Source organism: Aspergillus homomorphus (assembly GCF_003184865.1).
Source record: "Aspergillus homomorphus CBS 101889 unplaced genomic scaffold BO97scaffold_50, whole genome shotgun sequence".
Classification (NCBI taxonomy): Eukaryota; Fungi; Ascomycota; class Eurotiomycetes; order Eurotiales; family Aspergillaceae; genus Aspergillus; species Aspergillus homomorphus.
In genome coordinates, this window is record NW_020291936.1 from 199804 (window position 1) to 226382 (window position 26579).

Genomic DNA, 26579 nt, shown 5'->3' on the forward strand with positions numbered 1-26579 from the left:
TCTCTATGTTATCTATCTGACTGCTGACGAGTTCCCTCATACTTTCAGTTGAGCAGCATGCTCGACTCCATAGGTGAAGACAACATGCCGTGGCAGGTTGACCGTCAAGCGATGCAAGAAGTCATGATCGTTGACGACTCAGCCTCCGAAGCGAGTAGTGTCACTCTAGGGGACGAGCCTGATGATGAATGGCTTCACTCGGAGTATGAGCAAGAAAGCCTACCAACCTCACCGGACATTCCCGACCATCAACCCTCGGTTGAAGAAGAAGGACGCGAGGTGATTGACCTCACAACCGGGGAGGGCTTCTGCGATGGTGACTATCTGACGGACGAAGCTTATGAGAGGCTACTCCGGAACTGGAACAAACGTGAAGAGCGAAGCTCCGCAGCGCAGGTTCCTGTCCGTACGAGGCCGGAGAAGCGTCGTCTCCCCGAGGTCTGCATGAATGAGATTGTGTACAGAGAAGGCCAATCCGTTGAGCTTCATGATGGCACTTTTCTGAGAATTGAAGTGATTCTTGCCGATCGCTCAGGCGACATCTTCTTCTGCGGCAGACGTCTTCTCAAAACCACGAACCACAAAGGAACGTATATACCAAGGTGGAGGAATGAGCTCGTCTGGATTACAAATGAGATGGCCGACATTCCATTTGACCTGGTGAAAACTTTTGTCGGGATTACGTTCACAAATCACTGTCATCTCAGTCAGGATGACCGAAAGAAGGCAAGGCCTTTCGACCTATTTTGTCGGCTGAAAGAGCATATCGGGGGCAAGAACCCTTCGTCAGTAGAGTATCTCACTCCCGAAGAAGCTGACGAAGGTTTCAAATACGATCCCCAGATGTTACGCTACGCCTGGCGTGGCCAGACATCGCTTTTTGGGGCCTTTGAACAGACTGGGGTAGTGGAGATTGATGATGACGAAACTGTCCTAGCACAGAACGATGCAGTTCGTGCTATGAAGCGACGTCGTCAGTATACTTTTGGCGATGCATTCTGTGGTGCTGGTGGGGTCTCCTGTGGTGCTCGTGCGGCTGGTCTGCGGCCCAAATGGGCCTGTGACAAATCCCCGCACGCCGCTGAGACCTACCAATTGAACTATTCAAATGCAGATGTCTGGAACTTGGACATCTTCGACTTCCTCGAAGCCAACAGTGATCCCAAAGTGGACATCATCCATGGGTCTCCGCCATGCCAAACGTTCTCACCAGCGAAGACAATCGAATGTGCTACTGATGATGCCAACAGCGCCTGTGTCTTCTCTTGCTCGAATTTGATTCAGAAAGCAAAGCCCCGCGTGCTCACAATGGAGGAGACGAGCGGATTAATCGAACGACATTCAGAAACAAGCAATCGAGTAGTGTTGGATTTTATCGAACTCGGATATGGCACGCGTTGGGGTATACTCAATTGCGTTAATTATGGTGTGCCACAGATGAGACGGAGGTCGGTAATTATTGCGTCTGGGTAAGTGATCCAAAGAGTCTCCTCGAAGCTAATTTCTGATAACTAATAATATTGAAAGACCAGGGGAAACGCTCCCTCCCTTCCCGAAGCCTACCCATGGTCTCCCAGGCTCGGGACTTCCTCTGTTCATTACCATAGACCAGACGATCTCGAGAATCCCGCTTGAAGCGGCGAATCATAATGTTGACCGCGCATCGGCTGGAGGAATTTGGCGCGCGCCGTTCGATGCAGATCAACAGGCCCGAACAATTACCTGTGGTGGTGGGGAAAACAATTACCACCCTTCTGGAGAGCGTGGCTATACCAATAGGGAATATGCATGCTTGCAGACATTCCCCGTTCGGTATCAGTTTGGACAGAAGGAAGTCCGAAAGCAGATCGGCAACGCGGTTCCTCCCAAGCTGGCCGAGGCGTTGTACAAGGAGATCATCAGGTCGCTTCATCAGACGGACGAGAAAGAGCTCGGAAGACGCCGCGGGTGGATTACAGATGTCGGCAGATAACTAGTGATGCTCCGCTCTGGGCGTGCTTTTTGTCGCTTGGAGATACTCATGCTCGATACACAGCCAATGAGAAGCTCAGCTGGACTTATAATTCTACAAACCAGATCTTGACTGGTTATGTTGATTGGATGTCTGGCAGGCTAGCTTGCGTTCGTTGTGAGATCACCCAGCATCTTCTTGTTCTATGCCCTTAGATGGTGGAGAGGTTCAATCTAGGGGATTTTGCGTGCGATACTTATGATTTGTTTTGTCCTTTGATAGCCCTGAATCAGATTGCTTATTTAGGTTTCGATCCTGGGTTAAATTTGAATTTGATATCAAGTGCTATTCACGGTCAAAATGTAAACCAAGGATGTTCTGTAAGCGTGCCAAGAGCCATATTTGAGGTTATAATCCATTCTAAAATGGCACCCATCAACAAAACTAGAACAGCATCTCGTTTTGGCGATCACAGATTGAAAGAGCCTGAGGCTGTTGTCCATCATCCCTTCGGGTTACTCGCCGTCTGTAGATTGAGAGACGTATTAAGTTTGACCATTTGTTGCATTTTCAAGCATAATATGCGAAGAATTATTCTTCAGAGCTCAGCAACAGAAATTCACAGGTTGTTGTACTTGGTTAGCAAAAAGGAGGATTCACTTGTCATGCTTGCATGAGGATGATTCTCAGACTGGAAAGAGGGGGCCGGGCCATATTCATCCTTCCCATCATATTCAGCATCAGCGGGCTCCCGAACAAAGATTCCAAGAGATAGGCCTCGAGATTGCAGTTGATCTGTCTGCCTAATATAGGTATCATGTCCATTACACTGGCGTTCCTTGCTTTCAAGTCTCATGTCAGCCACGCTGCTTAGGGTCGACTCACATTCACTCTCGCTTTCTATATCGCCTTCATCTTTTACTGTCTCGATTCCAGAATCTTACTTACAACACCTTTCTTGATTCAGAATCTATTACAACCTTAACAAACTTCTTGACCGTTTCCCTTCATCACCAAGCGTGACCACACACAATGCCCCGCTCTACACGCCATGCCTCGCGATTAATAACTCGCATGCAGGATGAACCCCAGTCTCCCGATCCAACTGTGGAAGATACTCCCACCTTCAAGAGTAGATTGGAAGAACTTCATTCTCTCTGCAAGAAGCTTTACCATAAGTACGACGCGCCGAGAGGCTCCTGGCGTCAAGGGGACCCACCCCCTGTCGCTGAACCCGAACACACCAAGGGCAGAGGTACCGGCAGCAAGGTCGGCCGCAGAGAGGCTATTGAGCTCTGGAGTACGTGGCCCTTGGTGTCTGGCATCTGGAACCCGATACAGGACGGATGGCCACCGTACGGAGTCCGACTGACAGACGCTTGGATGTACCTTGCGGCGAAGCACCTCAGTAATTCCGAGCGCCATAAGAAGTTTCCCGGCGACTTTGACCAGAATGGATTGATTCGACAGAGCAGATTGCCGAGCGGCCCTACCTACCTCGTCTCCGCACACGGGATGCTCGTGTATCCGATTTACAAGGGCTATTATGTTCTGTGTGGGGAAGCCGGAAGGAAATACTGTACCTGGCTGCTCCAGAGCCAGTCTGAAGCGGTGGGCAATAAGTTCAGCTTCAAATCGATCATCGTCGGACCAGTCATACCGCCGACTGGCACTCGCTCCACACATGTCTTTGAGTTGCAACGCCATGTCCCCCTCAGTAACTCCGGCACTGATGCTGCAGCGGGGCTCGTCAGCGAGGAACCGATCTGCTGGACAGTCTTTCTGAACGATATGGTCCTGAAGTATAACAGGCCCAATACCTATCGAATAGTGCCCTTCGCACAGCTGAAGCCACATCCCTCCTGTACAGGGTCTCCGCGCTCCGATAAGCTTGTCAACCGCCCAGGAGGTCTACCTACAGCGAGCAACCCCCCTGCGTCTACCGACGTTAGCAACCCAGCCAAGCAGATTGTCCCGGTGTCCAGCCCCCTCCGCGCTGCAACTCCTGTTGCCGCAAACGCTGATTGTCCTGGCAACCCCAATCCTGCACGAGAAGCTGTCGTTTCCACCAGCCAGGTTACTGTTGGGCCCAGGGTCGAGATCTTGGATGTAAAAAGAAACGGCAAGCGCTCCGGCATGGAAGATTCGTCACAGCCAGGCGAACCACCTAGCACTGATCACCGCCACCACGAACAACAACCCACCTCTGAAATCCAAGATATCGACGGCAACGATCGGAAGCGCCGCCGTACCGCCCAGGACCGACCATTCTTGTCCGGACTACGAGAGTCCATCGAGCTGGCCAAAAAGCGATGTGCTGCGTACATTGCCTCTGCTAAGGCGGCAGAGAAGCTCCATGAGCAATATTTAGAGTCGGTTCCCCAGCGGGAAGAGGATCACAACGCTTATGTTGAGTCTGCTCTCGGGGCGGTCAACCACATCGAGGAGTGTGCTGCCTGTCTCTGGAAGGAACTGGGCGACAGCGGTAATGATGAGGATCTTGGCAAAGGCGATGAATCTGCAGTTGGAGAGAAGCAGTCGACGGAAGAGGGCAGAATGGTAGGTGAGGTGAACGAGGACCATGAAGATTAGAAAGATGGGTCGAGGTGAGACGGGGCGAAGCTGATCAAGGCTGGATACTATGCCAGCCGGTCAGTCAGTCGGTCAGACAGTATGGCTTCCCGCGATGGGGCAAGTGGAGTCAGGAACTAAAGTGAGGGGAAACGACATCACATGATGGCCAGGTTTCGGTTTTCTCTTCCCAATTGATCGTGATGTATCCTTAAGAGCAAATAGTAGAATGATCCATTTATGCTGGTAACTGGACTTGAAGAACTGACTCAAAACTCGTCATGTTTCGTCCAAAATTGAGAATTCGACATGAGGACCGAGCGAGCAAAGCAACCCGCAAACAACAACAGGCCGAGGTGGAAATGCCGGCAATAGCCGCCTCCCCCATAAACAAGGCGGCCTCGGTCCGAATCCCCGGCGGTATACTCCAGTGTACGTACAATACAGTACAGGGACAGACAAGCAGACACTCTTGCCAGGGCTATCTCCTCTTCCTCCCTTTCTTTCTTATTCCTTTTCAATTCCCTTCCTCTATCCTTCTTCCTCTTCTATCCCAGTGACACTGCACTCAGTCTACGCTCATTGTCTGCATTGGGTATATCTCTGCCCCCAATTTCTTTCTCTTCTTTCTCCCTCTCTCTCTCCGTCATGTCTGCCTCTTGTTCAGCGTTGAGACGGCTGACCCACAGGTCTCCTCCCCGCACTTGGCTCTCCTCCCGCATCGCTTCCCTCTCCAGACCTGCCTCCTCCAGCATCGCCCACATCACAGCCAGAACACATCCTTCGACCCTTCGCCGTGTCTCTCGATTCTCAACCATGACATCTCTGCAACAGGCTCCGCCCACAATTCCCACCGACCGTCCTTATGATCCGGAAATCCAAGCGTTGAGCGACTACATCCACAACTACAAGGTGGACTCCGACTTGGCGGTACGCGGGGCTCACCTTCTCATGACACAAATATGCTGTAATTCCCCTTCAACTGCTTATCTTACTGACTGTATCTCCTTTCCATAGTATGATACTGCCCGCCTTGTCTTCCTCGATACTTTGGGATGTGGTCTGGAAGCTTTAAAGTTCAAGGAATGTACCAAATTGCTCGGCCCTGTGGTCGAGGGCACCATCGTGCCCAATGGCACCCGCGTTCCAGGCACCCCCTACCAGCTTGACCCTGTCAACGGTGCATTTAACATTGGGGCTATCATCCGCTGGCTCGACTACAATGACTGCTGGTTGGCTGCAGAATGGGGCCATCCTTCCGACAACCTGGGCGGTATTCTGGCGGTCGCAGACTGGATCTCGCGCACGAACCGTGCCGGCGGCAACCTCGCCAACGGCAAGATCTTCAAGGTCAAGGATGTGCTGGAGGCGATGATCAAGGCGCATGAGATCCAGGGTGTACTGGCGCTGGAGAACTCCTTCAACAAGGTCGGTCTGGATCACGTCGTGCTGGTCAAGGTCGCAACCACCGCAGTGGTCGCCAAGATGCTCGGACTCAATGAGCAGAAGACCGCGGACGCCATCACTCAGGCGTTTGTGGATGGTCAGTCTCTCCGCACGTACAGACACTCCCCCAACACCATGTCGCGGAAGTCGTGGGCCGCGGGTGATGCCTGTCAGCGGGCCGTGAACCTCGTGCTCAAGGTCCAGAAGGGCGAGGGTGGCTTGAAGACGGTCCTTTCCGCACCTGTTTGGGGATTCTATGACGTCTTGTTCAAGGGCAAGAAGTTCCAGTTCCAGCGTCCTTATGGCAGCTATGTTATGGAAAATGTCCTCTTCAAGGTGTCGTATCCTGGTAAGTTGCGCTTGACCCGCGGAAAGAATATCCGCTGACATTTCTCAGCCGAGTTCCACTCCCAGACTGCGATCGAGGCTGCCGAGATTGTGAACGCGAAGCTCAAGGCTATGGGCAAGAGCGCCAAGGACATCAAGGAGATTGTCAACCGCACTCATGAGGCGTGTGTGCGCATTATCGACAAGCAGTTCAAGGCGATGGACAACTTTGCCGATCGCGATCACTGTGTCCAGGTGAGATTATTGTCACCTGCTGATTTACCACATACTAACTAAGCCTAGTACATGGTTGCCACCATGTTGGCCTTCAACCGCCTGACTGCCAACGACTATGCGGATGGCTCTGAGGCGGCCACCTCTCCCCTGGTTGAGGACCTGCGGAAGCGCATCCGCTGTGTTGAGGATCCTCAGTTCACCACAGATTACCACGATCCGTCCAAGCGCACCATCCCTAATGCGCTGACTGTTACCTTGCACGATGGTACCGTCCTGGATGAGGTCGTGGTTGAGGCACCTCTGGGCCACCGTCTGCGCCGGGAGGAGGCCAAGCCTGAGATCTTGGACAAGTACAAGCGCCACTTGCAGGCACACTTTGATCAGGCCCGCATTGACGAGCTTGTCAAGGTCGGCTTGGACCAGGCGGCCCTTGAGAATTACGACGTGGATAAGTACGTGGATTTGTATGTCAAGGATAAGATAGTGGCAGCCTACTAGTAGCATGTTCAGCGATAATGTTAAGTACCCGTTTATGAGGGAAGAAGTCAATTAGCAATGTATGATTTCCAGCGCAAGTTTAGGGCCCCAGCGCAGAAAGTAGACTGGCATCCCACTGACCAAGGGTACAATATCAGCGCACAATATCGTTATCAGGCCCAACTCAGAGAAACCCCATAAGTCGTATCAAATACGGAATATGCCAAAATCACTATCAGTGTCCAGGACTTGCACGCCACGCCTTAGATAATGATCTCTATCGCAGTACTGCTTTGCTCAAAGATTAACGCCCATCCAGACGATGTTCTGAAAACCACCAACCTGTATAATCGAAGCAAAGCTACGCTACACCAGCTCCTGACCCACCGCTGCTGGCACCTGCGAGGCCCATTCTCCGCCCAAGCGATAGGAAATCGGCGATAAGAGACACAGCCCTTTCCCCTCCTCCCCTCCTTCCCTCCACCCACCAAGCACGCCCATCTGAGCTATCAAGCAAAGTATCCCCTCAGCCCAACACGAGCAACCTGGCCTACCTCGCCTATCTCCCGCGGACCAGAATCCAACACACAGATCAAAAGCCAACCACCCTACAAGAATTCTCCAGTCAATTTACCAAGACCGCGTGCGAGCAACGATAAGCAGCGCAGACCAAGTCAAGTCCCCACCGAGATAACGCAAAAACCCAAAAACCTGGGGTAATGCAGCTGAGACGATCTTGGCGAGGGCATCCATCTCGGCACGGGAAACTGTAACGGCTAGTAGCGTTGCCGACGCAGCCAATTGTAGAGTGTCGCTTGCGCTTGGGCGAATGAATCTTTTGATATGCATAGATGGGCGAGCGTGCTTATCACGGGGTTTTAGGAGTGGGTATGAGGGGATTGGATGCTGGGGATACATATGTTGACGTGTGTTGTCTGGGGGGTTGTTGATAGGGATTATCTTTAAGTAGGTGTGTGTATCTCTGGAGAGTAGTGGGTTCTTGTTGTATTGCTGTCGCTGGCATTCCTCTATTCTATTCTACTCTCTTGGGGTATTGGTTTGTCTGTCTATAGAGAGCTGCGAGAAGAATGACTGGAGCCATGGATGAGAAGAAAGAACAGTATGAGATTGGCAGGGAGTTGGACCGAGAGAGTGTGCGGAATGGGATTACGGAGTTCTCGGTGGAGGCGGAGAGGAAGTTGGTGAGGAAGATCGATATGATGTGTGTTTTCGTTCTTGGACTGCGAGTGGGAAGCTGGTACTAAAGCTGCTGCTGATCCAGGATCCTACCTATCATGCTCGTGGCGTACATGATGTCCTTCATGGACAAGCAGACGTTGAGCTATGCGGCCATCATGGGCATCATGGAGGATCTCCATCTGACCGGGTCGGAGTATAGTTGGAGTTCGGCCATCTTCTACTTCGGGTATCTTGCTTTCAGGTGAGAAAGACGATTGTAGTGTGTTGATGCAGTGGCTAACTTTGGGGCAGTTACCCGGCCTCCTTGCTGATGGTCCGGTTTCCGCTGGGGAAGTATCTCGCGTGTACTTAGTATGTGGTTTTCTTTCTTTCGGGTCTGGGGCTGTACTGACGGACAGCAACAGTATCGTCTGGGCGGTTGTCCTCGCCTGTCACGCGGCCACGACCAATATCACCGGGCTGATGGTGGCTCGTTTTTTCCTCGGCTGCACCGAAGCCAGCGTCTCCCCCGGGTTCAGTCTGCTCACTTCGCTCTGGTATCGGACCTCCGAGCAACCGCTCCGTCACGGAATCTGGTTCTGCGGCAACTCGTTGTCTTTGATCTTGGGTGGGGCAGTAGCAGTGGGGATCTGGCACATTGAGACGAGTCTGGCATCGTGGAAGGTAGGGTTGCGAGTCTCTATCTTCGGTGTTGGTGTCTAACGATATCACTCAATCAGTGACTATACATCATCTTCGGCCTCATCACCTTCACCTGGGGAGTGGTCATGCTCTTCCGACTTCCTGACTCGCCAAATAACGCCACATTCCTCACGCCAGAGGAGAAAGCCATCGCCATCGCGCGACTGAAGTCGAACCGAGCGGGATACAAGACCAACAAGATCGACCGCAGTCAGATACTGGAGGCATTCACTGATCCCAAGACGTGGTTCTTGGGCGTGTCGATTCTGGGCTGCAATATTCCGAACGGAGGGTACACTACGGTTAGACAATCCGACGAAACCTGCATTCTGCATGGTTGCTAAAGTTGCGGGGGTAGTTCTCGGGCCTGATCCTCAAGGGCTTTGGATACGATACCCTCTACACGCTCCTCCTCGGTATTCCAGGTGGATTCATATCTTTCCTCGTAGTATTGGCATCGTAAGTACTCGCCTCCCCTATTTACACCAGCTAACTCACAACTCGATTCGGTAAGATGCTACGCCTCCTCCAAGAGAACAAACAGCCGGTGCATGGTCTCAATCATTCTATCATGTTCAAGGTAATTCACTCCCAGCCAATTCCATCCACTCTCCAGCCCCTGAAAAATTGACCTCCTACACAACCACCTCAAGCTATCCCGCCAGGACATAGCCTTGCTAAATTTTCAAAGCATCCTAGGAACAGCCCTCGTCTCCGCCACCCACCACAACGCCTCCCGCTATATCGGCCTCATCCTCATGAGCTTCTACGCCGTCACCATGCCGCTCTCCATGGCGATCATCAGCGCCAACATCGGCGGCGTGACCAAACGCAGCACCGTCAGCGCGATCTACTTCATTCTGTACTGCGCAGGCAACATCATCGGCCCGCAGTTGTTTTTTGAGGAGCAGGCGCCCGTTTATCAGGTTCGTTGGCCTATCTTTTTATACTGTGGTAGTTGTGTGGGTGCAGAACACGCTTTTGGGTGTATGGCTGATGATGCGATAGAGCGGGTTCATCGCGATCTACGTGTGTCTGGCCGTTGTGGTTGCTGTTTTGGTAGGATTGGTGGTGTATCTGCGGTGGGAGAATCAGAGGCGAGATGCGTTGATGGGGGTGGAGGTGGAGGTAGATATAGAGAACACGGAAGAAGAGTTGGTGGATGTGACAGATCAGAAGAATCCGCGTTTTAGGTATGTTTATTGATAAGGCTGTTTTGAGTTTTACCTTACTCGAGATGCACGTTTGGGATCATGGAGAGGTGGTAGCGGTGCTTTCCAGTACGATGATTATGTTCAACCTTTTCAAATTACAATCATTCCAAATTCTTAAATACCATATCCATGCTTATAACTGGTAAACGAATAATCCTACCCAACTACACAACTGCACAGCCTAGTCCCTCTCAACCTCAAAATCCTTCTGCACCTGCTCCGCAAACTCATCATCCACCAACACCTGACACGCCACCACCGCCATCCCCGCCGCGCATGAAATGCCCCGCTGGTACGCCTCAAGCGAGCCTGCGCCCTTGGTGAAGCCGGGGGTGTGGTTGACGCCATCGGTGGGGATCGTAAAGATACCATGGAAGCCGGGGACGGCGTAGGAGACGTTGCCTAAATTGATCAGTTGGGGAACCAAACATATGGAAATCAAGTAAGCATAGACCGAACACGCACCCTGATCCGTCGACGCGCCGGTGATAGCGCTCTTCTGCCCCGAGTTATCGAATAGCGTAAGATGTCCCATCGCGCGCATCGCAGCCACATAGCTCTCGCAGATAGGAATATTGGTCTTGAGATCCGCATACGATGGACCCCTATCAAGCAAGTCAGAATCCCGCACACACTACCCTCGCCCTCTCCCCAACTAATCCAAATACAAATGGGGAGGAAAACAAACCACTCAAACGCAACCTCACACCCGGTCGCCAAAGCGGCAGCCTCAAAACACTTCACCACGCGCTCCGACAAGCCGCTGAGCGACTTCACCGTCGGCGACCGAATATAATAATCCACCGCCGCACTCCGCGGGATAACATTCGGCCTCTCCCCACCGTCAACAATCACACCGTGAATGCGCTGCGAGGGGAGGATCTGCTGACGCAGCAGCGAGACATTGATGTACGCGGCGACGACGGCGTCCAGCGCGTTGACGCCCTCCCACGGCGCCGCCGCCGCGTGCGCCGGCTTGCCCGTGAACCTCACCCGCAGCTTGTCGTTGGCGAGATACCCGCCCGGCAGCACTGTGGCCAGCGTCAGGAGATCCGGGTTCCCCGGTGCCATGGGCACTGGGTGCACCATTAGGCAGGCTGCTACGTTCTTGTAGGCGCCTCGCTTTAGGAGCTGGACCTTGCCGCCGCCCGATTCTTCGGCGGGTGTTCCTAGGAGTTTGATGGTGAAGTTTGTGGGCGGGGAGAAGTCTTCTGGGGTGTTAGGAGCTGGGGTTGCTGCCTGCGCGCGCATCGTGTGGCACGTCGCTAGGAAGGCGGCGATGGAGCTCGTCGCGATCAGGTTGTGTCCGCATGCGTGCCCGATGCCGGGGAGGGCATCGTATTCTGCATTGAAGGCTACCACTCGTCCTGCCCGGGGGTTACCGTGGGTGTAAGTGATTTCGAAGGCGGTCGGGATGTCGTAGGCGGAGCGGTGGATTTCGAAGTCGAAGTCGGTGGTCGTGGTGAGGGTCTCGAAGAGAGTGCAGATTGCGTCGTGGGCGCGGTGCTCTTCGTAGGCCAGCTCAGGGTTGGACCAGATCTGTTGGCTTGGGTTAGATAGGCGTTGCAGTATGTGTTGCAAGTGACTGTGACCGGGGGGTTACTTCTTGGTTGATGGTTTGTAGTTGGGCGTCATAGTTGCGCAGGGCTTCTTGCACGCTTGCGATGAAGCGTTCTTGGTTACTTTTGGAGGTCATCTTGGCTGACTTGACGCCTGGGTGATATGTGTCTGTGATGAAAAGGCATGATGGGCGTCATCTTGCTATTAATATGTGTACGACTCCAACTGTGAGACTTCTTTTGTTGATGCGGAGAAGCAAGCCGCAGTGCATGCATGCCCGGCTTATCAGGCATTCTCCCGCTTATCGATCGGCTGCATTGTCGAAGACGCGTGGGTCTGCGTCTTGATTGGCGCGATCCTGCAGTCGGTCACCTGACTGGTGCCGATCCAGCCAATCGCGTTGCGTGCCTCGGCACTTCTCCACGGCCCGGCTAATCTTCCGCTCAGTCTGGATTTAGAGAGTATCGACACTATCGACTCTCTTCCCCTCATCTTGCAGTCTGCCTTTTGCCGGCCATTAGCTTATCTGCTGGGAACGTCGCTTACATCTGACAATACTCCTGTCATACGAGCCTACATGACCCTGACACATCCCCACAACACACCACTCAATCGCGAGCAAGCAATCAAGTGGAGTGCTGCCGGAGCAGTAGCACTGTCGAGATGCATAAGCTCGGCAAGAAGACTCGCTCTAGGACCGGTAAGGATCCACTCGCACGCCCCGTAAATCGCAGTCTTAGATGCACTGGATTGCTCATGTTACACAGGCTGTCGCACGTGTCGAATCCGCAAGGTCAAATGCGACGAGGAGAAATTGGCCGTCCCCGACCAGTCTGAACCACAATGCAGGCGTTGCACTGCCGCCCGCATCCTGTGCGAATGGAAAGGTGGTCCCATCCCCCGAACCCCTGCCTGGGGATCTGCTTCCTCTTCCACGGTCCAGGACGTGCAGACGACAAAGCGGGTGGTTGAATCGGACTATGCCACACGCAAGAGCCCAGAAAGGCTCCCTCCGTCCCTTCAGATACTCACATTGACCTCGCCGGGGGGTACTGTCCAAGCTGCAAACTCGCTGATGCTGTCTGGCTTTGACCGCTCGTGCATCTCATATCTCCAAAATTCCGCGCTGGTCGTGCTTCTTGGCAAGCACTGGCCGTGGTCTGCCATGTCGTACGCGTACCACAAGATTGCCGTCAAGGAACCCATGGTGATGAGCATGCTGTTGGCGAGTACGTCCAGCGAGATCCGTCGCTCGCAGCTTTATGACAGTGACAACGCAGGTGCGGTCGAGGCGCTGGCGGATTTGGGCGGTCGCACGCACTATGGCCGGGCCCTGGCTGGTCTTCGCGGGGCATTGAGACCGGAGGTCGAAAAATCGTCGGACCAGCTGGAAGCCATTTTCATTACCCTCTGGCTGATGATTGACTACGAGAACCGCTTCGGGAGCGGCACCGCAGCCATCAATGTCCATATCAGAGGGATTGAGAGTCTGCTGTTTGACCACGTCGTTCCTCTGTTGAAGCCTGCGTCTTCTACCGCAGCGATCACTGATGGGAGTGGAGGCGTCTTGCCGTGGGATGCATTGATTGCGAATGAAGGCAGCTCGCAGCAGACCGTGCGGGCCTCAGGTTCTTCTCCCGAGCTGACGACCAGCAAACTCCGTCACACCGCAGTACCACTCTTCCTGCTGTGGACGCTATACTTCTTCACCCCGGGCGCTCTCTTCTCCGGGCCCGGCGCTGCCCGACTGGACGCCGACCTATTCCGGTTCTTCATCCAGGACGAGGCCGAACAGGCGGGCCTGACCCTGCCCGAGCTCTACCGCATCGGCCGCCAGTCGCCCCGTCGGTTCTGGGGCGACTCCTACCCGGCCACGGCTCAGCTGGACGATGTCGAGAATCTGCCAGCGTTGACCCTATACCACAAAAGCCATGTAATGCAGTTCAAGATCACCGAGCTGTGGCGCCAAGGCCAGCAGGCTCTAGAACCGTCCTATCGTCGGCTTGTCGACGAAATCACCCTAATTCTAGACGTAAGTGTTTGGCCCAGAAAAGATTTGGTAGACCTGTGTTTTGGCCTTTGCCCTTCCCACAGCAACATAATCAAAGCTAATCATCTTTGAACACAGGAGAACGATTCCCTCATCAACACCGCTCTAACCGCGTCATCCTGCGACATCTCCACCCCGAGTCGCCGTGTGATGGAAACCGTCTTCTGGGCCACGATCACCTTTTTCGGGACTATTGTGTACTTCCACCTCTGTTTCAAGGATACCCCCGCCAGCCGATGTCACTGCACGTCGCTCCTCCCATTGGACAAGAGCGTCAGCCAGGTATTGGAGCTTGCACTCAAACTCCACCGCAGCCGGCCGCATCTGATGGTGCGCATCATCTGGCCGCTCTTCATTGCGGGGATCGCAACGCCGGATCGCATCTACCAAGACTGGGTGTCGATCCGGCTGCATGAGTTGGGCCGGTATGGCTTGAACTATAGTCGGGTGAGCCAGCGGTTTGATGAGATTATCCAAGGGAGTGATCCGTTTGCTACTGCTGCAGAGGGGCGAGAGAAGATGCGGATTGGGTCAGAGGGGTCGGGGCTAGCGGGCGAATGAGTGAGCCGTGAAAACGGCAGGAATACGGGGGCGCCTTCAGAAAAGGTTCTAGAAGGTGCACCTACTTTCTTTCGCTTGGCGATGATGCATGAGGTGGTCATGATGCATGATTTATTCTGGGGATGTTCGTCAAGGGGTCACCCCAACGACTAAACCTACACTGGAGCCAACCCAGCGAATAAACCTTGTACGAAAGAGAGAGCGGGGGCTAAGATGCAGAAGCAAACGAGTAAACCGAAAAAAAGAGACATCATATCCCAGCACCGCCAGCCAACCAGCACCAAAAACGCCAGGTCACCTTAAAACGTCTGGTTACACCTTACTCTTGGCAGAAAGACTCGGCAAGCAGCCTCCAAGACGGAAACTCGGCAAAAAGAAAACCGTCAAGACCCATGCTTCAGCGACGCCTGACATATTGGACACCTATACCGATGCTGCTCGACCCATAATACCAGACAAGAGGCATGGAAGACATGATTACAGCGGTTCAGCACCAACACATCATCGCCACCGGGCTGTTTAGTCTGTTGCGCGTCGTTCATATCCGAGGAGGACGACAGCGATACCGGCAACGACCCTCGGCGCCAATCACCCAATCCCATTTCCAGGTCTGAATTGGCCAGTGGCCCCCGATTACTACACCGCGGGTCGATCCAGGCCGGTTTGGGGTCTGCCAGCGGAAGGTTGCTGGTGTCGGTGGTTGCTTTCTCGTCCACTTTGAGCCTCTCAAGACAGATGGCACTATACCCCACAAGTCGGCATAAAATTAGCATAATTTCTCTCGCATTGAGTGGCGAAACTCCCCCGCCCCCCTCCGATGAGGATTAATAATGCCAAAACTCCCAAGGATGAGTGATGGGTAATTCGCCAAGAAATCCGCCAAGGAATCCCATCCCTCTCCTCTCTTAAAATCTCCTAAAACCTCCGAGCGCCGGTGGGAGGGAGAGGGGGAATGACAAAAATTCCCCGCCAAGAAAAAAGCCAGAAAATAATCCGCCAAGAAAAGAAACAAGGTTGGGATCAACACCTAAGTGGGCGAATAGAAACGCACCAGGATTCCTGGGCAAAATGCCATGGCTCGTTTGTGCCCGAATGGGTTTGTTCCTCGAGCCAGCGTTCCACGTTGATGGGAACTGGGACGGCGACTGTCGTGGAGGTGGGGACTTGTTGCATCGAGGGACTGCCGGTCAGGGTTTGGAGGGCGCTGTCGCGGCGGGAAGCCTCGGAGTCTGGGTTTGTGGGGGATGCGCCCGCGGCGGCGGCGGCGGCGGCGGCGAGACGACGGCGTCGGTGCCAGGTCACGGCTCTTGTGTATTCGTTGTCAGTATTCTTGTCTTCTAAATTGTTATTGCTCTGAATGAGGTCACAATTCGGTGAATCCTCCATCCATCTCAAACGATGAGGACGCGGAAGGACAAGAGCACCCAAGATCTTGGCGCCATGATAACCGGAACGAGATAAGATCTTGGCAAGGTTTCTTCTGAGGGGGGGAAGAGGGAACTGAGTTTCTGGGACTTGGGGTGGGTAGGGCTGGGCGGGAGCAGATGATGAAGACAACGACGAAGACGACGAAAGTCTGCAAACGAGAACACGCACGGCCGCGGAGAAACCACCTTCAGAACAGCTACCGAACTTACATTGGTAGGATACTGATGGCGATGAACAAAGCCACGGCTCCGAGGATCACGCCGACGATTTCGCCACCCGGGGGTGGGTCGTGGGGGTCTGGGTCCGTCATAGAGTTGAGTTGCGTTGCTGTTGACGGTGATTTGGATCCTTGTCAATGCATGCGCTACAATGAATCAGGGATGCCCACGTGAAGGCGATGGCAGGATGGAGGGATGCAAACTGCGTGAGATGTATACTATTCTGTGGGAATAGTCAGACCGACACGCAGCAAGCAAGCAAGCAAGCAGGAGAGCAGAAGCATGAGACAAGTCGCAAAGTGAAAAGGAAACCTCACTAATGCATCTCATGCCAGAGAGAGAGACAGAGAGGGGAGAGGGAGAGGATGAGTAGGAAAGCAATGAGCGAAAACCGGGACAGCCGACCGGGGGTGGGACACTTTAAAGGGCCCTTTTTTTATTTAATTTCTTTCTTTACTGGCTGGGTAATGCTTTGTTGTTTCAGTTGGGACGCCTTCTCTCCTCTCTGGCAGTCTCTCTTTTCTCAGGCCGTCATCCACGGCAACACGCAGGAAAACCGAAAACGAACCAACACGAGAGTTGATGCATGATCTATCGTCTTCTTCCCCCGCCAAGGGCAGCCAGACTCTCTTCTCTTCTCCGCGCTGCGGAACCGGCTTGGCAACCCATCCTTTCCATCCATGTTTCCAGCGGAACGATCCTACATTGACTAATCACAGTGCCCTATTCCCCAGACTTGCCAAACCATGGATGAAGAAAAGAGCAATTGTCTGCGTCATGGTTCTGGGCGGCAAATCCTCTTCTGACTCGAGCCCATCACCGTCAAGATACCCTTGGCGGGGGTCTGGGCATGACCGAACAATTCACGGCCGAAGCGAGATAGGCCGAGACCTGGCATGCTGGATCTACTCGGACATAAGATATAAAGGCATAGACATGACCCCCTCGCCTTACGCTGGGTTCCTCGGTTCAGGAACTCAGATGATTAGATCCCAAGATCTAATTGAAATCTAGAATCGGGCAAAATCTTGGATATTGCTCTCTCTCTCTCTCTGTCTCTATATGGGTTAGAGTCAATCGATGACATACTTCACTTGCACACTGATAGATCAATCTTCTTGTCTCGGTTACTTGTGCTACTTTCTTGGACGATAAATCTATGACCCACGCAGGATGAAATCGAAATCCAGCGACAAGTCGCCGGGCTCGCGTCTTTCTCAACCGGCGCATTCGTTGCCCTGGGAGACTATTCTACAGGAACTCCATGTGAACCCGGATCAAGGGCTCTCCAGTGCTGAGGCTACGAAACGACTGCAGCAGGATGGACCGAATGAGTTGGAAGATGACGAGGGGGTGTCGCTGTTGGGGATTGTGATCCGACAGATTGCTAATGCCATGATGCTGGTACGTTCTTTCTATCCTGTCTTCTAAGGACTTATGCCTCCCCTACAACGCGTCCAATTCGAAACTAACAAGGTAATAGGTCCTCATCATCGCAATGGCCGTCAGCTTCGGCATTCAATCCTGGATCGAAGGCGGGGTCATCGCCGCAGTCATCGGGCTGAACATCGTGGTGGGCGTGTACCAGGACTTCGCGGCGGAAAAGACAATGGGGTCGTTGCGGTCGTTGAGCTCGCCGACGGGAACCGTGACGCGCGACGGAAAGACCAAGACAGTACCTGCTAAGGAGTTGGTGGTAGGCGATGTGGTCGAGTTGAAGGTGGGCGATACGGTGCCTGCTGATGTGCGGTAAGCAACTTTTTCTCTTTTTCTATCTTGACTGTCTATTTTGATTAGAAGAGAGTGGTCCTCTAACTGGGGAGCTTTTCCTCAGTGAGGGGGGCTGCATCTTGAGTCAAGTGCAGTTGTTGGATGGACTCGCAGTATCTGGTTTGGGAGGGTGTACATCTCAAGTAACTGGGATATGTACTTCTTGAACTAAGGCTGTGTATTGTATTCCTCCCCCTCATGCACCGCCCCTCAACCCCAAATCCCCAACCCCAGCCAGTTCTAAACCTCTTTATACTCCCCACTAACAATCCCAACAAAGCCTCATCGAAACAATGAACCTCGAAACCGACGAAGCCCTCCTAACCGGCGAATCGCTCCCGATCGCCAAAACGCCCTCGCAAGTCTACGACATCGAAACGGGGCCCGGCGACCGGCTCAACATCGCCTACAGCTCGACGACCATCACGCGGGGGCGCGGACGCGGCATCATCACCAGCACGGGCATGACGACGGAGATCGGGCTGATCGCCGCGGCGCTACACTCCAAGCCATCCAACCACAAACGCCGGCAACCGCGCACCAACCCGGAGGATGACACGCCCAAGAAGCGCGAGAAGGTGATCAACCCGCTCGCGAACTTCGGCCTGTCCGTTACGGCGTACGTGCTCAACTTCCTGGGGTTGAACACGGGGACGCCCCTGCAGCGGAAGCTCTCGGCGCTGGCGCTGGTGCTGTTCGGGATCGCGGTCGTGTTTGCCCTCGTCGTGATGGGGGCCAACGGCATGCGGAACGATCGCGAGGTCATCATCTATGCGGTTGCGACCGGGTTGGCGATGATCCCTGCTTGCTTGGTGGTGGTGTTGACCATCACCATGGCTGCCGGGACGAGGTCCATGGTGCAGAGGAATGTGGTCGTGCGGCGGTTGGAGAGTCTTGAAATGTTGGGTGCTGTGCAGGATGTTTGTTCCGATAAGACGGGGACGTTGACGCAGGGGAAGATGGTGGTTAAGAGAGCGTGGGTTGCTGGGGTTGGGGGGTTGGTGGTTATGGGCGAGGGCGGCGATGTTTTGGACCCTGAGATTGGGGGTGGGGTGCGACTGTCGTCTGCCATAGGGAAGGGTGGTTCGGATGCTGGAGTCAGCGGACCAGAGGACGAAGAAAAGAAGCAAGAAGGAGGAGCTGAGCCATGGGAGTCTCGCAGGGAGGGACTGCTGAACGCCGAGCCTTCGGGAGCCCTGCTGCAACGGTATCTCAATGTCGCTGCCATGGCCAATCTTGCCCACGTGCACTACTCCGAAGAGAGTCAGGAATGGCAGGCCCGTGGCGAGCCCACCGATATCGCCATCCAGGTCTTTGCCATGCGCTTCCAGTGGGGCAGGGAGCGATGGACGAGCGGCCGCAACCCCGTCTGGACGCAGAAGGCTGAGTACCCCTTCGACTCGACCGTCAAGAAGATGTCGGTCATCTTCGAGAATACGGAGACCTCTGCGCAGATGGTATTTTCCAAGGGCGCCGTAGAACGGGTGCTGGAGGCGTGTACGCAGGCTGTATGGACAGCCGGGGAAGAAGCCAGTCCGCTAGACGACGACAAGAGACAGGAGATCCTCCAGAAGATGGAGGAGCTGGCCAAGGAGGGCCTCCGTGTGCTGGCGCTGGCATGCCGCCCCATCCAGACCGATGAGGTTCCGGCGCGCGAAGAGGTCGAGAAAGACCTCATCTTCTGCGGGCTGATCGGGCTGTACGACCCGCCGCGACCCGAGACCGCCGGCGCTATCGAGGAGTGTCGTCGCGCCGGTATTACGGTGCACATGGTCACAGGCGACCACCCAGGCACTGCGCGCGCCATCGCCGCCCAAGTCGGCATCATCCCGCGTGACATGGGCAGCGTGGCCCAGGACGTCGCGGACGCGATGGTGATGACGGCCAGTCAATTCGACCGCCTGAGTGACGAGCAGATCGACGAACTCCCGACCTTGCCCTTGGTGATCGCGCGCTGCGCCCCGACCACCAAGGTGCGCATGATTGATGCGCTGCACCGCCGTGGCCGGTACGCGGCGATGACGGGCGACGGGGTCAACGACTCGCCGTCGCTGAAGCGGGCCGACGTGGGCATCGCCATGGGCCAGTCCGGCTCGGACGTGGCCAAGGATGCCTCGGAGCTGGTGCTGACGGACGACAACTTCGCCTCAATCATTAATGGTATTGAGGAAGGACGACGGATCTTCGACAACATCCAGAAGTTCGTCCTGCATCTGCTCGCCGAGAACGTCGGGCTGGCGTTGACTCTGCTTATCGGGCTGGCGTTCAAGGACGAGAACGGGCAGTCGGTGTTCCCGATCGCTCCTGTAGAAATCCTCTGGATCATCATGGTGACCTCTGGTCTCCCAGACATGGGACTGGGCATGGAAGTCGCCGCGCCGGATATCATGGATCGACCTCCTCAAAGCGTAAGTTTACCTAACCCCCCCCCCCGATCCCTAACCCTGCATCAATACTAACGCCCGCGAACAGAAACAAGGCATCTTCACCTGGGAAGTAATCATCGACACCCTGGTCTACGGCGTCTGGATGGCGGCGCTCTCGCTCTCGGCCTTCTCACTGGTACTGTTCGCCTGGGGCAACGGCAACCTAGCCACAGGTTGCAACAGCGACCACTCGTCAGCGTGCGACACGGTGTACCGCGCGCGCGCCACCACCTTCGTGTGCATGACCTGGTTCGCGCTGTTCCTGGCATGGGAGATGGTCAACCTCCGCCGCAGCTTCTTCAGCCTCCCCGCCACCACCACCGAATCCGAATCTGGTACGAAGAGTCTCCTCGCGAGGATCAGAGCATGGTTCGCCTCGCTCCGCCGCAACCGGTTCCTCTTCACGGGCATCATGATCGGCTTCGTGACCACGTTTCCGATCCTGTACATCCCCGTCATCAACGATGTGGTGTTCAAGCACATCGGGATCTCGTGGGAGTGGGGCGTGGTTTTTGTCGAGGCGGGGCTGTTCTTTGTGGGCGTTGAGGGGTGGAAGTGGGCGAAGCGGGTGTATTTCCGGCGTGAGGCGCGGAAGAGGCAGAGGAGTGGGAATGGGAATGGGGGGTTGGTGGAGCGCGAAGAGAAGCGGGATTTCAGTCGGTATACGACGATGAGTCGGGATGAGGTGGTGCAGAAGGAGGTGTCGATGGTTTGAAGGAGGATTGTTAGAGGGATAGATTAGAATGCGTATTGTTTGGTTGTTTATAGTATTTTATTGCTAGAGTGGAGTGACGCAGTGGGATGAATATATTCATGAACATTTTCAGAGTGTTTCTATCGTAAGGTAGACTTGAATACTTGAAATCACATTCCTGAGACCCACCCTATAAACAAGCAACGCAACGCAACGCAAACAGACTCTAAAAAAAAGCACTCACAACCCAGCCGCGACCTGCGCAGACTCCTTCTCGACCTTCGCGACCTCATCAACCACCTCGACGACCTTCTCCGCGGGCGCCTCCAAGCCCTCCCTCTCAAAGCTCTTCATAGGATAGTAGCCCCAACGGTCGAACATCTCGCGATCCTCATCCCATCCATTACAATCAGTCGTCAACATTTTTTCGCCGGTAAACACCGCATTGGCGCCGGCCTGAAAACAAGCGATCTGCTGCTCCTCACTCAACGAGATGCGCCCCGCGGCCAACCTGACAATCGTCGCAGGGAGCACAACCCGCGCAGTGGCAACGGTCCTCAACAACTTATCAAAGGCAATCATCTTCCTCTCGCCCAGGGGCGTACCGGGAATGGGGACGAGGGCATTGACCGGGAAACTCTCGGGATGTTTGGGCAAATTGGCGACGGTATAGATCAAGCCCACGCGGTCCTCATCCTTCTCCCCGAGGCCCAGAATGCCGCCACTGCAGACATTGATGCCGGCGTCGCGCACATTCGCCAAGGTGCGCAGGCGCTCATCGTAGCTGCGAGTCGTGATGATGGAGGGGTAGAACTCGCGCGAGGTGTCGAGGTTATGGTTGTAGGCGGTCAGGCCCGCGTCCTTGAGCTCCTTGGCCTGGGACTCGTCGATCATGCCGAGGGTGACGCAGACCTCCATGCCCAGGTCGCGCACGCCGGAGACCATGGCCTTGACGTTCTTGAGGCTGGTCTTGCGGCCGCGCATGTCGCGCCAGGCGGCGCCCATGCAGAACCGCGTGCTGCCGTTGGCTTTGGCGGTGCGGGCGGCGCGGAGCACCTCGTCTACTGGCGACATCTTCGTCGCTTTCAGGCCTGTGTTGTGCCGCGTCGACTGCGCGCAGTAGCTGCAGTCTTCGCTGCAGCCGCCGGTTTTGATGTTCATGAGCGTGCACATCTGGATTGCGGCTGGGTCGTGGTATTTTCTGTGAATGAGGGACTACCCTGGGTATTAGTCTGGGGGGTCTTCAGTGGGTATTCGTGTATCTTGAACTGAGTGTATCCAGGGGGCTGAAAGGAAGGGGGGTCCGGGGGTTCTCCCCCGGATACGCTCATTCTCTGGTTTTAGGATTGAGTGTATCCAGGGAGCTGAAAGGAAGGGGGGTCCGGGGGTTCTCCCCCGGGACGTCTTTGTTGTTTTTGTAGTTTTCGTAGTTGTTGTAGTTTATTATATGTTGATGGGTTGGGATGGGGAGGGTGCGCTTACAGCAGCGTAAGTTAGTTGGTTCAAGGGGGTGTCGTAGATCTGCTGGATCTCGTCTTTGGTCCAGTTGGTGCGCGGGCTGGTGGCGTCTGTCGCGGCCTGCAGCACGGCGGGCACGCGGTGGGCGAGGGCGGCGGCATTGGGGGGGGTGGATTGCACGGTGCCGTAGGCGCGGCGGAGCGATGTCCTTGGGAGGAGGTGGCGGAGAGACATGGTGAGTATGGGTGGTTTGGGAGAGATGGAGGGAGGAGGGAGGAGAAGAAAGATGGACAGAAGAAGAAGAGGCGATGGATGACTCGACAGACTACTAGTCCGGGGTTCGGAGTTGTTTGTAGGGAGGGCACTGACTGCTGCAGCGATAGCAAGGTACTTAGTGACTGACTTTACTTACTTACCAGTCAGAACCCCGCCGAATAATCTTACAAGCAAGCTTTACACATCCTCGGGTCTGAGGGGCAGGAGGGGCAGGCAGCAGGAGTGGTTACTGGTTCAGATTGCCGCAGTGGGCAGGCAAGCAGAGCAGCCAGTATCTCACCGGTCGTGTTGACCCCAACCACTGAGGGTTCAACCCGTGCAATTGACTTCCAACCGGAGGCGCAGATCCAACGCACCAGCAGGCCAGATTGCTCCGACCGGGTCCACTGCGCGCGGCGCTGCCCCTCGGGCTAAAGGAGATCCGCGGATTGAGACGGTGCGATTGTGATTTCGATTAGTCTATTTGGTTGGTCAGGTACGGGGGGCACTAGAGAGATTACTATGGGGAAAGTGGGAAAGTGATGGCAATTGAGTTCAGTTCATTCAAAACAGCGAGATGCTGATTGGTGGATACGAGTGACCGGTGAGGGGATGACTAATCTGCTGCGCATCCCACCGGTCAGCATGCAAGAGCAAATTAATTGATTGTAATTGTAATTGAAAGCTAGTCAGGATGAAGGACATTAATGGACAGTGAAGAAATGAAAGAGATTATATGCAGACAGTAATGTACGGCTATATACAATTTTTGCACCAGGCCATCGGCTGAATTCTCCTCCGGAGAAACTACAGCAACGCCCCCCGCAAGACCTCCTCAATTGCCCGGAGCGACTCGGCCTTGGAGGTGACGCTGGACATGAGATACAGCACATTGCCGAGCACGCGCGAATGCACGGCGAACTGGTCCCCGCCCGCTGCTAGCCGGTGCTGCAGCCCCTGGGCCGCCGTGGACGTGTAGCCACCGGTGCCGTGCTGATCGTGGAGCGCGATGCTCAGCACGGTGCCCAGCGCAAACACGCCCTCAACCGAGGCCGCCTGCGACAGATCCCGCACCAGCCCGTGCGACCAGACGCTCCAGGTTAGAGGACCCGCCGGAGCTGCAGCTGCAGGAGCCGCCGCCGCCACCGCCCAATCGCGTTGGAAGCCCTGCCACGACCCCTCGCGCTCCATCCGCATCATCGTCCGCAGCGAGTCGACCGCCACCTGGCAGCCGACCGCGTGCGCCGTGTAGCTGTGGCCGTGTAGCAGCGCGTCGCTCTTGTCCGGACTCAAAAACGCCTGGAAGATCGCCTCGCTGGCCAGCGTGGTGCACAGCGGCACCAGCCCGCCCGTCAGCAGCTTGGCGTTCACGGCGATGTCGGGGTGCACCTGCAGGAAGGAGGCGGCCGATCGGCGGCCTAGACGGTACAGCCCGGTGAAGACCTCGTCGAAGATGATGGGCAGGCCCGACCAGTCGTTTTCTCCGGCGGGAGTAGTCTGGGGGGCGAAGAGTTCTGGGGTTTGGCGGACAACGTCGGCCAGACAGCGCTGGAACAGGGGGTCACTAAGCGTACACCATAGTCAGCCACACACACAACCCAGACACTAAGGAAGGGATCACAGACCAGAACAACATGCCCCCAGCACCCAGGATAACAGGCTCCATGATTAGCGCGCCAAACTTGACGCCCTCCTCCTGCACCAGCCGCTCAATGGTGCGGCGAATATACTCGCGATAGCGCCTGCCAGCCTCCGAGTCCAGTCTGGCCTCGAGATCAAACACGTCCGTCAACTCGCCAAAGCGCAGCTCGTCCATCTCCTCTGCCAGCGCCGTCTCCTGGGGCATAGCAACCCTCCACACGCCGTCCTTCATGCGCACCTGGGGGAAATCAAACCAGAAGCCACGACCACGGTACCACTCGACCTTCTTGTTGAACGTCGACGGCTCCGAGCAATCCATAACCCCGATCGTATCACCATGATAGCTGCCCTTCAGCCCGAGGATGCGAACAGTCTCACGGCCCGCATCCCAACCGTACCGCGCACATGCAGCCCGCAAGCCCATCTTGACGGCGACCTCCATACCGGTACTGCCATTATCGGTGTAGAAGACGCGCTGGAGTCGCGGGTTCGCCTGACTCTCGAGCAGGGTCTCGGCCAGCGCCAGCGCCGGCTCATGGATATTGCCAGGGAACATGACATGGCCGTAGCGGCCGGCGGCGTAGGCCGCGGACAGGGCCAGATCGGGGTTGCCGTGGCCGAGGCCCTGCGTCCACCAGGAGGCGGAGCCGTCGAAGGTGGCGCGTAGACCGGCCGTATCCCCATCCCCATCTTTTCGAGAAGATCGACTCTGAAAGAAATCCCCACACGCCGAATCCACAACCGTGATATCCCCCGCCTTCAAGCCCAAGTGCTGAGTAAACGGATACCAGATGACGCGCTCCGCCTTCTCCGCCATGGCATCCAGCCGCTCCCACCGACGAACATGCATCTCCTCAAGCTGCTCAACCACACCCCCCAGCACGCCCTCCCGCCGCGCCCGCGCATAGTACGCGCTCATCGCCTCGCCGTCCTCCTCCGGCGCAGCCACTCGGGCCGGCGGCGCCGGCACCGCGACCAGCGGGATGGCCTTTTTCGCGAAGAAGCTGCGCAGGTACGCGTGGTTCTGGTAGTAGTCGTCTTTGAACAGCAGCACGGCGTGGACGTCATACCCGCGCAGGACCAGCGACTCGTAGGCCGAGATGGACGCCGAGATGCCGCCTAGCCTCGCGTCTGCGATCAGGATCACGGGGAGTCGGAGCGGGCGGTACAGGTCTGCTTGGCTGGTGCCGTTGGGGCCGGGCGAGTGCACGCCGCCTGCTGTTTCGAGGAGAGCGTGCTTGCGTGCTTGCTCTTGGGGGGAAGGCTGAGCCCAGGTGGTCAGGGTTTCGTGGATGGCGGTTAGGAGGGCGGTGTCGGATGGAGGCTTGATTCCACCCATAGGGTTAGTCTTGAGTGAGGTTTTTATGGCCGGAGGGGGACATACAGGGACGCTCTTCTGCGCAGCGGCGATGTGCGGGCTAACCGGCTCGTCGAATTGGAAGAGACATTTCGTGAGGGTGTGTGGTGCGTAGCGCTGGATGTGTCTGTATATTACCCATGGGTTAGTCTCGGTTTTAAACATGAAGGTTAATTATGTAGAAAGCAGCACAAACCGATCATCAGCCTCATCCAATGGCCCCGTTGACACGGGCTTTATGAAGCCGACAGACCCCTGCAGCGCATTGCACAGCAGCGTCGAGACGATCGTCTTGCCGACGTCGGTGTTGGCGCCGTAGACCTGGTGGGCGCGCAGCGAGCGCCAGAGCGCGGCGGGCGGCATTCTGGTAGATAATTGATACAATGTTCGATGCAATCAATGCAATGCCTACACGCACGAGACTTTCCGTAACTTGTATGTCGTGCTTCTGGGGGAGTTCTTTGTCTTTGACCCGGTGGGAGGAAATGGAAGTGGGGAAGCGGAAAGACTATCAGGAACGAACGATAAGCAAGCAACTTAATGCAGTGACGAAATGAAAAGACAGTAAAGCTCCGAACCGAGGATGAAATGCCGCGTGCGGTGGAGCTAGCCCGTCTCAACAGTCGAGTCAACGGTTTAGGAGATGGTTTTTTTTGGCTAATGTGTTTATGCGTGCTTGAACAGTCCCTCCCTCGGCTGAGGGTACTTTAGTTAGGCTAATCAGTGCAGTGGGCAGGGCGATGACTCTTCCCTCCCCTGACTGCCATTGCATTGGTCTATCGCTCCCTAACCCTAGTTCGTGAGCGATAGTGCTCAACTCCACCCTCGGTGTAAATCAGCGCAATTAAACAACCGTCTTAGCCTCCAACTGTTCCCCAGTGCCAAAGTACCGAGTAAACAGACAAATAAATTAAATTAAACAAAGCTCATATAGCCCACCGATGTACCACCCCAAACTCTAGAACATATCGCATCTTCTAGTATAGAACTGTATATAGATTACTAGACACACACACACATACACACACACACACACACACACACACACACACACACA

At 55.3% G+C, this 26579-nt stretch overlaps 10 protein-coding genes across 10 annotated transcripts; 6 read left to right on the forward strand and 4 right to left on the reverse strand.

Moving 5' to 3' along the window:
• Nucleotides 1-111: 111 nt before the first annotated feature.
• Nucleotides 112-1972, forward strand: BO97DRAFT_354292 (DNA cytosine methyltransferase; the record flags this gene model as incomplete). The annotated part of the gene is made up of 2 exons (XM_025692092.1): nt 112-1469; nt 1528-1972. 2 exons carry the CDS (start codon nt 112-114, stop codon nt 1970-1972), a joined length of 1803 nt encoding a protein of 600 aa, XP_025547517.1.
• Nucleotides 1973-2983: 1011 nt separating this feature from the next.
• On the forward strand, nt 2984-4543 carry BO97DRAFT_446257 (uncharacterized protein; the record flags this gene model as incomplete). Its single annotated transcript, XM_025698629.1, has 1 exon — nt 2984-4543. The coding sequence occupies one exon, from the start codon at nt 2984-2986 to the stop codon at nt 4541-4543; it is 1560 nt and encodes a 519-aa protein (XP_025547518.1).
• A 463-nt stretch (nt 4544-5006) lies between these two features.
• On the forward strand, nt 5007-7071 carry BO97DRAFT_376889 (putative 2-methylcitrate dehydratase). The gene is made up of 4 exons (XM_025693039.1): nt 5007-5452; nt 5540-6317; nt 6366-6550; nt 6599-7071. Exons 1-4 carry the CDS (start codon nt 5171-5173, stop codon nt 7028-7030), a joined length of 1677 nt encoding a protein of 558 aa, XP_025547519.1. The 5' UTR covers nt 5007-5170; the 3' UTR covers nt 7031-7071.
• Nucleotides 7072-8304: 1233 nt separating this feature from the next.
• BO97DRAFT_461640 (putative MFS allantoate transporter) lies at nt 8305-10096 on the forward strand (the record flags this gene model as incomplete). Its single annotated transcript, XM_025699371.1, has 8 exons — nt 8305-8450; nt 8501-8560; nt 8614-8855; nt 8972-9192; nt 9249-9349; nt 9405-9470; nt 9582-9816; nt 9899-10096. The coding sequence occupies 8 exons, from the start codon at nt 8305-8307 to the stop codon at nt 10094-10096; spliced, it is 1269 nt and encodes a 422-aa protein (XP_025547520.1).
• Nucleotides 10097-10278: 182 nt separating this feature from the next.
• BO97DRAFT_446259 (M20 family metallopeptidase) lies at nt 10279-11878 on the reverse strand. The gene is made up of 4 exons (XM_025698630.1): nt 11708-11878; nt 10793-11643; nt 10570-10709; nt 10279-10506 (listed from the first exon to the last, which is right to left on the reverse strand). The coding sequence occupies exons 1-4, from the start codon at nt 11798-11800 to the stop codon at nt 10286-10288; spliced, it is 1305 nt and encodes a 434-aa protein (XP_025547521.1). The 5' UTR covers nt 11801-11878; the 3' UTR covers nt 10279-10285.
• A 449-nt stretch (nt 11879-12327) lies between these two features.
• BO97DRAFT_354258 (uncharacterized protein) lies at nt 12328-14275 on the forward strand (the record flags this gene model as incomplete). Its single annotated transcript, XM_025692089.1, has 3 exons — nt 12328-12364; nt 12432-13696; nt 13793-14275. 3 exons carry the CDS (start codon nt 12328-12330, stop codon nt 14273-14275), a joined length of 1785 nt encoding a protein of 594 aa, XP_025547522.1.
• Nucleotides 14276-14467: 192 nt separating this feature from the next.
• BO97DRAFT_222714 (uncharacterized protein) lies at nt 14468-15138 on the reverse strand. The gene has a single exon (XM_025690651.1). It carries the CDS (start codon nt 15046-15048, stop codon nt 14659-14661), a length of 390 nt encoding a protein of 129 aa, XP_025547523.1. The 5' UTR covers nt 15049-15138; the 3' UTR covers nt 14468-14658.
• Nucleotides 15139-17094: 1956 nt separating this feature from the next.
• Nucleotides 17095-20909, forward strand: BO97DRAFT_446261 (sodium P-type ATPase; the record flags this gene model as incomplete). Its single annotated transcript, XM_025698631.1, has 5 exons — nt 17095-17325; nt 17405-17670; nt 17972-20099; nt 20164-20826; nt 20886-20909. 5 exons carry the CDS (start codon nt 17095-17097, stop codon nt 20907-20909), a joined length of 3312 nt encoding a protein of 1103 aa, XP_025547524.1.
• Nucleotides 20910-20982: 73 nt separating this feature from the next.
• BO97DRAFT_446262 (biotin synthase) lies at nt 20983-22528 on the reverse strand. Its single transcript, XM_025698632.1, has 2 exons — nt 22294-22528; nt 20983-22026 (listed from the first exon to the last, which is right to left on the reverse strand). Exons 1-2 carry the CDS (start codon nt 22501-22503, stop codon nt 21052-21054), a joined length of 1185 nt encoding a protein of 394 aa, XP_025547525.1. The 5' UTR covers nt 22504-22528; the 3' UTR covers nt 20983-21051.
• Nucleotides 22529-23331: 803 nt separating this feature from the next.
• On the reverse strand, nt 23332-25885 carry bioDA (adenosylmethionine-8-amino-7-oxononanoate aminotransferase; the record flags this gene model as incomplete). Its single annotated transcript, XM_025694193.1, has 4 exons — nt 23332-24088; nt 24150-25489; nt 25550-25649; nt 25719-25885. The coding sequence occupies 4 exons, from the start codon at nt 25883-25885 to the stop codon at nt 23332-23334; spliced, it is 2364 nt and encodes a 787-aa protein (XP_025547526.1).
• Nucleotides 25886-26579: the final 694 nt, after the last annotated feature.